General features: G+C 42.6%; 1 protein-coding gene across 1 annotated transcript; it reads left to right on the forward strand.

Annotated features, from left to right (window-relative positions):
• The first annotated feature begins 1,940 nt into the window (after window positions 1-1,940).
• Window positions 1,941-11,169, forward strand: LOC124120725 (uncharacterized PE-PGRS family protein PE_PGRS54-like). Its single transcript, XM_048386639.1, has 4 exons — window positions 1,941-2,294; window positions 5,609-5,711; window positions 7,383-7,510; window positions 8,680-11,169. Exons 1-4 carry the CDS (start codon window positions 2,252-2,254, stop codon window positions 10,527-10,529), a joined length of 2,124 nt encoding a protein of 707 aa, XP_048242596.1. The 5' UTR covers window positions 1,941-2,251; the 3' UTR covers window positions 10,530-11,169.
• The last annotated feature ends 330 nt before the right edge of the window (window positions 11,170-11,499 follow it).

Genomic DNA, 11,499 nt, shown 5'->3' on the forward strand with positions numbered 1-11,499 from the left:
GTTAAACCTAACTCACTCACTCACTCACAGCAGAGGAGGGAACCGGTTCGCCTCTAATTGGGAGAAACAAATTTTATGAATTTCTGTATCTTTTATACATACTTTTGGATGATGTGAATGTTTCTGTAACGTTGCAGCGCCGCCATCTTAGGAGCAGCATGTTTGTCAACGTTACCGTCGTCGTAATAAGATCGGTGAGGTGGAATGAGGATAACGTCGCTGTCACGATTATTGCACTGTTATAGCTACGTTTGATTGTTTGTTTGTTTGTTGTTTAACGCCGCACTCAGCAATATTCCAGCTATATGACAGCGGTCTGTAAATAATCGAGTCTGGACCAGACAATCCAGTGATTGACATCATGAACATCGATCCACGCAATTGGGATCGATGACATGCTTTAACCAAGTCAGGGAGCCTGACCACCCGATCCCGTTAGTCGCCTCTTTCGACAAGAATAGTCGCCTTTCACGATGATTTTGGTTTTGTGGCGTTTTTAACATTATTCCAGTTATATCACGACGGGTCGGCTTGATGTGTGAGGAATGTCCGAAGTGAAGATGTTTATCACTTTGGTGAAACTCACAAGTTATGGTGCTGACGAACCCAGAAACATAATCGGGGCGACCCGGGAATAGAACACTAAATCATAGGGTTCTGGCTTCGCCAAGGGACGCATCTCTGCACGGCGAATTAAGAGTGTGAATTAGAGCGCGTATGAGCGCACGTGAAAGAGTGTGTGTATAAGCGCGCGTATGTGTGCGTGTGTGTATGTGTGCGTGCGGTCGAGCTTGTGTGTGGGTGTGTATGTGTGTCTGTGTTTGTCTGTGTGAACGCGTGCGTGTGTGTGCCACCTGCCCAGTCCTAGGCTTCACCGGTACTTCATTACGTCATCAAGGTGTAAGGCATGACGTCACTGATTGAGTATGGTTTTACGCCGCTTTTAGCAATATTCCAGCAATATGATATAAACATATTCATTTCCATGAAGTGGAGAGATTTGCAAACAAACAAACTTTGCTTATCTGAATGCCTCTCCCAAACATGATACACATACAAATTACAATGTATTGACAGTGACATGAGAAATAGCATACATTATATACACTCTTCAAAAGAAAAAGAAATGCAAAGGTAGATTTTTAGTAAATTGATTGTACCTTATAAAGTCGATATATTTAATTATATATCATAGATACACATATGAAATTTTGGAGCTCGATAGTCACATGTTGCCGTTGTACGAAGGCATTGAAAACTGTTCATTGTCATGTCATATAAGGCCACAAGGTTACACTGAACTCAATATCTCGTAACACGCCCCGGGCAGCAATCACGGCTCTGCATCTCCTCGGCACTGACTGGATAAGTGTACGAATTCTGTCCTGCGGAATTCTGCGCCATTCTGCTTGTAACGCGTTTGTCAGTTGTGGGAGTTTCTGCGGCGTGTTCGGACGTTGAAGTAGCGTGCAACAGAAGACTGTGATTCCCCTCTTTGACATAACTTGCATGTGCATTTTCCTTTACTGATTTCCTCCATGACATTTTTGAACAAATGTGAATACAATGCCGTTTAAGACATTACAAATCGACAATGGCTGCGTTTTGACGTACCGTTTGTCGAATATCAGGTCACCAACATTTTCCAATGACATATATCCAATTTATATTCCGGATTTTTTTGTGTAGTCAGGTTCAATAAACTACATACTACCTGTGCGTTTCTTTTTTTGAAGAGTGTAACTGACATTAAACATAATTATTGTTCTAACGGCCGGGACCACCAGACATGGGCTTCACACATTGTACCGTGTGAACAGGTTTCTAAAAATACTAAATGATGAGTAATTCATTAAACATTTAAAAAAAATATTTTTTTGAAAAAGAAAAATTTAAATTTGAATGAACGAAGGAACCAACGAATGAATGGCTTACATGCCATTTTATGCCAATGCCACACACATTTTCACACATAAAGTCATGATGAAATCCAGATTGCAACGTAAAATGCCATTCTTACACACGTAAGTAGTGTTGTTCTGTAATTAACTAGCATCATGTTACCACAAATGGGAGATGGATTTCATCAACATCACATTAACATTGAATACAATACATACACTGTGCACCTGAGCATGGAAATGTTGACCGGTACAAGCCCGTATGTTTCACATGATCAGAGAACCCCCGTAGTATTACTGCAAAGCGAGCCACCATTCTTAGTTTCGCATCAAGTCGCATTGCTGTGCCCATGGAGTTTTCCGTGACAACCATATACTGTTTACTGGTCATAGGTAAGTTGTTTTCAAGCATCCGTTATATCTTTGTCACATAAAAAGAGATATTTAAGTTCTGAATTTTCTGAAAATTTTATTTTATTTTAAGAAGAAATGTTAAAGAAACCGTTATTGTTGGCCTTCACAAGGCTAAAAGATGTTAGGTAAAAGAGGGCCCCGAGGAAACATCGCAAGCCGGTTGCTATAGAATGAAAAAACGGAAATGTTTCAGAAATGAAATGTAAAAATCGTAAAATGTCTCGTAAAAAATGAGAACAGGTAGGATTAGGTGTTTACCATCAAATTCAGTGTGTTGTGATCACAGATGACGTCAGGTGTTCACAGGCACGTTGAGTGTGTCTCAGTCTGTGACCACAGATGACGTCAGGGGTTCACGAGCACGTTGAGTGTGTCTCAGTCTGTGACCACAGATGACGTCAGGGGTTCACGAGCACGTTGAGTGTGTCTCAGTCTGTGATCACAGATGACGTCAGATGTTCACCAGCACGTTGAGTGTGTCTCAGTCTGTGACCACAGATGACGTCAGGGGTTCACCAGCACGTTGAGTGTGTCTCAGTCTGTGATCACAGATGACGTCAGTTGTTCACCAGCACGTTGAGTGTGTCTCAGTCTGTGACCACAGATGACGTCAGGGGTTCGCCAGCACGTTGAGTGTGTCCAAGTCTGTGACCACAGATGACGTCAGTTGTTCACCAACACGTTGAGTGTGTCTCAGTCTGTGATCACAGATGACGTCAGGTGTTCGCCAGCACGTCTAGTGTGTCTCAGTCTGTGATCACAGTTAACGTCAGGTGTTCGCCAGCACATTGAGTGTGTCTCAGCCTGTGACCAAAGATGACGACAGGGGTTCACCAGCACATTGAGTATGTCTCAGTCTGTGACCACAGATGACGTCAGGTGTTCGCCAGCACGTTGAGTATGTTAGCCACGACGTATGGTGTCAGGTGTTCACGGTCTCAGACACGGTCTCATGTAAACACTGTGTCTCCGAGTGTCTGTTCCTCATAGTGATATATCATGTAAACACTGTGTCTCCGAGTGTCTGTTCCTCACAGTGATATATCATGTAAATACTGTGTCTCCGAGTGTCTGTTCCTCACAGTGATATATCATGTAAACACTGTGTCTCCGAGTGTCTGTTCCTCATAGTGATATATCATGTAAATACTGTGTCTCCGAGTGTCTGTTCCTCACAGTGATATATCCTGTAAACACTGTGTCTCCGAGTGTCTGTTCCTCATGGTGATATATCATGTAAATACTGTGTCTCCGAGTGTCTGTTCCTCACAGTGATATATCCTGTAAACACTGTGTCTCCGAGTGTCTGTTCCTCACAGTGATATATCATGTAAACACTGTGTCTCCGAGTGTCTGTTCCTCACAGTGATATATCATGTAAACACTGTGTCTCCGAGTGTCTGTTCCTCATAGTGATATATCATGTAAACACTGTGTCTCCGAGTGTCTGTTCCTCACAGTGATATATCATGTAAACACTGTGTCTCCGAGTGTCTGTTCCTCATAGTGATATATCATGTAAACACTGTGTCTCCGAGTGTCTGTTCCTCACAGTGATATATCATGTAAATACTGTGTCTCCGAGTGTCTGTTCCTCACAGTGATATATCATGTAAACACTGTGTCTCCGAGTGTCTGTTCCTCATAGTGATATATCATGTAAACACTGTGTCTCCGAGTGTCTGTTCCTCATAGTGATATATCATGTAAATACTGTGTCTCCGAGTGTCTGTTCCTCACAGTGATATATCCTGTAAACACTGTGTCTCCGAGTGTCTGTTCCTCATAGTGATATATCATGTAAATACTGTGTCTCCGAGTGTCTGTTCCTCACAGTGATATATCATGTAAACACTGTGTCTCCGAGTGTCTGTTCCTCACAGTGATATATCATGTAAATACTGGGTCTCCGAGTGTCTGTTCCTCACAGTGATATATCATGTAAACACTGTGTCTCCGAGTGTCTGTTCCTCACAGTGATATATCATGTAAACACTGTGTCTCCGAGTGTCTGTTCCTCATAGTGATATATCATGTAAACACTGTGTGTCCGAGTGTCTGTTCCTCATAGTGATATATCATGTAAACACTGTGTCTCCGAGTGTCTGTTCCTCACAGTGATATATCCTGTAAACACTGTGTCTCCGAGTGTCTGTTCCTCATAGTGATATATCATGTAAACACTGTGTGTCCGAGTGTCTGTTCCTCATAGTGATATATCATGTAAACACTGTGTCTCCGAGTGTCTGTTCCTCACAGTGATATATCATGTAAACACTGTGTCTCCGAGTGTCTGTTCCTCACAGTGATATATCCTGTAAACACTGTGTCTCCGAGTGTCTGTTCCTCATAGTGATATATCATGTAAACACTGTGTCTCCGAGTGTCTGTTCCTCACAGTGATATATCATGTAAACACTGTGTCCCCGAGTGTCTGTTCCTCACAGTGATATATCATGTAAACACTGTGTCTCCGAGTGTCTGTTCCTCACAGTGATATATCATGTAAATACTGTGTCTCCGAGTGTCTGTTCCTCACAGTGATATATCATGTAAACACTGTGTCTCCGAGTGTCTGTTCCTCACAGTGATATATCATGTAAACACTGTGTCTCCGAGTGTCTGTTCCTCACAGTGATATATCATGTAAACACTGTGTCTCCGAGTGTCTGTTCCTCACAGTGATATATCATGTAAACACTGTGTCTCCGAGTGTCTGTTCCTCACAGTGATATATCATGTAAACACTGTGTCTCCGAGTGTCTGTTCCTCATAGTGATATATCATGTAAACACTGTGTCTCCGAGTGTCTGTTCCTCATAGTGATATATCATGTAAACACTGTGTCTCCGAGTGTCTGTTCCTCACAGTGATATATCATGTAAACACTGTGTCTCCGAGTGTCTGTTCCTCACAGTGATATATCATGTAAACACTGTGTCTCCGAGTGTCTGTTCCTCACAGTGATATATCATGTAAACACTGTGTCTCCGAGTGTCTGTTCCTCACAGTGATATATCATGTAAACACTGTGTCTCCGAGTGTCTGTTCCTCACAGTGATATATCATGTAAACACTGTGTCTCCGAGTGTCTGTTCCTCACAGTGATATATCATGTAAATACTGTGTCTCCGAGTGTCTGTTCCTCATAGTGATATATCATGTAAACACTGTGTCTCCGAGTGTCTGTTCCTCACAGTGATATATCATGTAAATACTGTGTCTCCGAGTGTCTGTTCCTCACAGTGATATATCATGTAAATACGTTGTGCATGTACCGATGATTGCTTCAGGATTACCAGCCAGTCTATGCATCGACCCCGCACAACCCAAGTGTCTAGGCCGATGCGAGGACCAGTTCTCAAGAGCATTTGCGGATCCAGTTTCCATTTGCAGGTAGAGTGAGAGAGAGAGAGAGAGAGAGAGAGAGAGAGAGAGAGAGAGAGAGAGAGAGAGAGAGAGAGAGAGAGAGGGAGAGGGAGAGAGATATGTAACTACGATATGTTTTCAATAGAGAGAGATATGTAACTACGATATGTGTTCAATAGAGAGAGACAGAGACAGAGAGAGAGAGAGAGAGAGAGAGAGAGAGAGATGTAACTACGATCTGTGCTCAATAGAGAGAGACAGAGACACAGAGAGAGAGAGAGAGAGAGAGAGAGAGAGAGAGAGAGAGAGAGAGAGAGATGTAACTACGATATGTGTTCAATGGAGAGAGATATGTAACTACGATATGTGTTCAATAGAGAGAGATATGTAACTACGATATGTGTTCAATAGAGAGAGAGGTGTAACTACAATATGTGTTCAATAGAGAGAGAGAGAGAGAGAGAGAGAGATGTAACTACGATATGTGTTCAATAGAGAGAGATATGTAACTACGATATGTGTTCAATAGAGAGAGATATGTAACTACGATATGTGTTCAATAGAGAGAGAGGTGTAACTACAATATGTGTTCAATAGAGAGAGAGAGAGGGGGAGAGAGAGAGATGTAACTACGATATGTGTTCAATAGAGAGAGATATGTAACTACGATATGTGTTCAATAGAGAGAGATATGTAACTACGATATGTGTTCAATAGAGAGAGAGGTGTAACTACAATATGTGTTCAATAGAGAGAGAGAGAGAGGGGGAGAGAGAGAGATGTAACTACAATATGTGTTCAATAGAGAGAGAGAGGGAGAGAGAGAGATGTAACTACAATATGTGTTCAATAGAGAGAGAGAGGGAGAGAGAGAGATGTAACTACAATATGTGTTCAAGAGAGAGAGAGAGAGAGAGAGAGAGAGAGAGAGAGAGAGAGAGAGAGAGAGAGATGTAACTGCGATATGTGTTCAATAGAGAGAGATATGTAACTACGATATGTGTTCAATAGAGAGAGATATGTAACTACGATATGTGTTCAATAGAGAGAGAGGTGTAAGTACAATATGTGTTCAATAGAGAGAGAGAGAGAGAGAGGGGGAGAGAGAGAGATGTAACTACTATATGTGTTCAATAGAGAGAGAGAGGGAGAGAGAGAGATGTAACTACAATATGTGTTCAAGAGAGAGAGAGAGAGAGAGAGAGAGAGAGAGAGAGAGAGAGATGTAACTGCGATATGTGTTCAATAGAGAGAGATATGTAACTACGATATGTGTTCAATAGAGAGAGATATGTAACTACGATATGTGTTCAATAGAGAGAGAGGTGTAACTACAATATGTGTTCAATAGAGAGAGAGAGAGGGGGAGAGAGAGAGATGTAACTACGATATGTGTTCAATAGAGAGAGATATGTAACTACGATATGTGTTCAATAGAGAGAGATATGTAACTACGATATGTGTTCAATAGAGAGAGAGGTGTAACTACAATATGTGTTCAATAGAGAGAGAGAGAGAGGGGGAGAGAGAGAGATGTAACTACAATATGTGTTCAATAGAGAGAGAGAGGGAGAGAGAGAGATGTAACTACAATATGTGTTCAAGAGAGAGAGAGAGAGAGAGAGAGAGAGAGAGAGAGAGAGAGAGAGAGAGAGAGAGAGAGAGAGACATGTAACTACGACATGTGTTCAATTCCAGTGCCTATGCAACATACTTATCCTGCGTCACCAATGCTACCGCGCAGTGTCCCAACGCGGACACCGGTGCTGTTAAAACCAGGCTACAGGAAAGTAGACGTACTTGCCAACAACAAAAATGTCAACCAGGTACGGCGCGGCCAGGTCGCAAGTCGCATTCATAACGTACACGTTTGACTTATAACTGTCACCATATACAAAAATATATTCACAGACTTTCAGACTGGTTAAATATTATCTGTGGTGCGGGTGGTTATTAAATGGGCCACGAGATGAGATAAGTACCGTATTTGATAAATTTAACCAATTCTTCTATTATTGAAAACTTCAGTCTTGTTAAAACATCCAGATAACGTTTAAAGGGCAAGTTCACACGGAAATGAAGCTATTTTTCTTGTAATTTTTCCACATTAAAAGTGTTAACCAAGAAGTGTCATAGACAAAAATATAAAAATATCACAATTAATCAACATAATTTTCGTATTAAAGCTATTTATATTTTTCACATTTACCAAGTGTTCTATTTCCATAACAAAAACACCATGGCTTATGCCCCTTACAATATGACGTCATTGGTGCCAATTGATAAACATTATGACGTCATCATGCTTTGTTAGAGCCGCATCACGTGGTGTAGGTGCTGGTGTGTGATTCTTGCGTCTCAGATGCCAGCTAGCATAGTGTTATGCTGAGTCACCACTGCGCCGGAATGTGTCGTAGGCCATGTTGTTTTACCGCAAACTGGTACTTGATATCTTTTGCGTTGAGAATAGACAGGGACCCAGTTGAATTGGCACCAATTACGTCATAATCTAAGGGGGATAACTCAGGCCTGTTTAGCTCGAAAAACGAAGGCCTCATAACGGCATTTCATTTTCACACTATTGTGAGCTTCCTACTTTCACTGTAAAAAAATGAGTGTGTATTTTCAAACACAGATACTAACTAATTCTAAAATTGCGTTTTGTTTAGAAAAAGAAAGAAAGTAACTTTTGCGTGTACACTTCCCGTTTAACTATGGAATCCCAGAAGGGACATTGTCGCGCTTGATTAATTTTGTGAGGGCGACAACACAATAATGTCCCCTCCATGATTTCATATTAAACCTTTCAGTGAATTGTTCAAATCGTGTGGCATCTAGGCAACGACGCCACGTTGCCCAGTTACACTAAGACATTGTTCCATGACGTCATTGAAGAATTTTTGAAACTGTTTTGTTTCATGTGAAAATATTATTTTGTCTTTTTAAGATAGACGGTTTTGTTAAAATGTTGATTTTATGGCTATTCTGTTTGTAGAATTGTGTGGAAATAACAGTGTGAGAAAGGTCGCCGATAAAGACTATGTTGATGCTGACACGGATGAACGAGCGAATCTCAAGAGTAGAGAGGTTCATCCATCGGAAGCGAACAAGACAAGTATGGTGGGAACTCTCGCAGGTGCGCTACGGGTGGGGCGTTCACGTTCACCAGGAAAGGCAAGGAAATCTCCAGGATGGGCAGGGATGCCTCTGGGTGTGGGAGGGCGATCTAAAGATTCGGCAGGGAAATCTCTAGGAAAAGCAGGGGGATCAATAGGAACGGCAGGGACATCCCCAGGAAAGGCGGGGAGATCCCCAGGAACGGCGGGGAGATCCCCAGGAACGGCAGGGAGATCTCCAGGAACGGCGGGGAGATCTCCAGGAACGACGGGGAGATCTCCAGGAACGGCGGGGAGATCTCAAGGAACGGCAGGGAGATCCCCAGGAACGGCAGGGAGATCCCCAGGAACGGCGGGGAGATCTCCAGGAACGACGGGGAGATCTCCAGGAACGGCGGGGAGATCTCCAGGAACGGCAGGGAGATCCCCAGGAACGGCAGGGAGATCCCCAGGAACGGCGGGGAGATCCCCAGGAACGGCGATGAGATCCTCAGCAACGGCAGGGATGTCTCCAGATTCGGCAGGGAAATCTGGAAAAACAGGGAGATCTCAGGGATCGGTATGGGGATCTCCAAGAACGGCGATGAGATCCTCAGCAACGGCAGGGATGTCTCCAGATTCGGCAGGGAAATCTGGAAAAACAGGGAGATCTCAGGGATCGGTAGGGGGATCTCCAGGAACGGCAAGGAGATCTCCAGGAACGGCAGGAAGACCTAGAGGATCGGCAGGGACAGCTTATGTGCCTGGTGACGACGAAGTAGAGACTACACGAAATATAAATGCTGTCGATCAGAATGGAAATGGTGCAGGAACTAGAAGGCGCAATGAGGACATAATGATAGAGGATCGAAACACTGCAGAGAGAAATAATGACGCTGTGCAAGGCAGGGATTCTGGAGCGGGCACACGGCGGCAAGGATCTGGTAGGGGTGTCTCCGGGTATGAAGGAAGGGGTAACGATGTTGATTTTGGAGCGGGTACTTTGTGGAAAGAAACGGGTAGGGATGGCTCCGGGTCTGAAGGAAGGGGTAAAGATGTGGATTTTGGAGCGGGTACTTTGCGGAAAGAAACGGGTAGGGGTGGCTCCGGGTCTGAAGGAAGGGGTAAAGATGTGGATTTTGGAGCGGGTACTTTGCGGAAAGAAACGGGTAGGGGTGGCTCCGGGTCTGAAGGAAGAGGTAACGATGTTGATTTTGGAGCGGGTACTTTGCGTCCAGGAACGGCTGGGGGTGGCTCCGGGACTCAAGTCAAGGGAAAGGATGACGATGCTCACACATCGGTTAATGGAAGAGAGGGTCTAACATCTCAAGAAACTAACGTTGGGCCACCGCAAGTTGAGAAAAGCAAGATCAAGGAGAATGGCGAGGATGATACAGCAGACGATGAATATGGGTACGGAGAATTTGAGGAAGATGCTGGCTTGAAAACTGATGTAGATTATGCAGAGGATGAAAACTCTACTAAGAAAGATGATGACAAACGGCAGGCAGACCCGGAAGCCATTGCCTATGAGGACGGCCTGTCCAATGGATCCACGGTCGCTGATCTCGGAGACACATCGGAAGCGGTAACTCAAGCGAACGAAACTGGGAATTCTACTTTCCGTCCCAGTGGGAACAACTCGGCGGAGGGCTTCAAACAGAATATGTTATGGATTCTCTGTAGTTTGACCTTATGCCTTGTTATTTCTGAGCTGATGCCCGTTCGGCATCTGAATACGAGTCTGTAAAAGAATAATCTGAAACGCTGTCTGTGGGTTGATGGGAGTTTAATGCATGTGATATGAAGCACACGATTGTGCAGATCATTGCAGTTTATATGAAAGCATTATATTTTTTCTTGGTATACGGATCCGTTGACCTTAAAAATGAAAATTCAGAAAAATAAATAAAATCAGAATGACATTTTTTTTATACCGCTTACGGTAAAGATCGCTTTTACCATAAAAAGAATAAACTTGTATATGACTTAAACAAATACAGTCCTTACGATTAATCGTCATTTTTTGTTGTTGATATCATCTTATCGCTCTAAATGAAATACACATGTATTAAGATGATTACAAAATTCCTTAACAATGTATTTTAAAAGCAAACACTCAACATCCGACCATAACTTTCCCTATAAAAATCCGTAAACTAAACAAGAATGTCTGGCCTAACTGGATAATTTTTTTTGAATTAAACTTACGAGAGATGCTTGTGGGAGTTGCCTGTTGCATCATGGGCACATATACTGAGTTGGAAAAGAAACTATACATCTCAGTTGATTTTATCATATGTTTGATTTTCAAGTTTGAAAATATCTTAAGTCAGCAATTGTATATAAAAAACGAACTGTTCCGGCGCTAAGTTAGCACTCAAAGAATACTTCTATATCGTTATTAACAAAAAATATATAATTCAATTAAAAACATTTAAAAATCCAAAAGCAAATTCGCATAATAGAAAACGGCTGATGGGTTTCGTAGACATCTTATTTTTAAATCAATACATTTGCTTTTTTCGGCACACATTCACAATATTTCAAACATGACAGAGGTTATGGGGTTACAAACTGATTTATTACAGTCGTCTTCACTAAAGGACGCAGCTCTGAACTCTGTCCGAAACCACCCTTAGCACTACCATGGTCCAATTGAAGTATATAGGAAACAAAAAACATATCACAGTACTAGCGGCTTTATTACAGCATCAACG

This window comes from Haliotis rufescens, unplaced genomic scaffold, assembly GCF_023055435.1.
Source record: "Haliotis rufescens isolate VD_foot unplaced genomic scaffold, xgHalRufe1.0.p SCAF_6, whole genome shotgun sequence".
NCBI classification, from domain to species: Eukaryota; Metazoa; Mollusca; class Gastropoda; order Lepetellida; family Haliotidae; genus Haliotis; species Haliotis rufescens.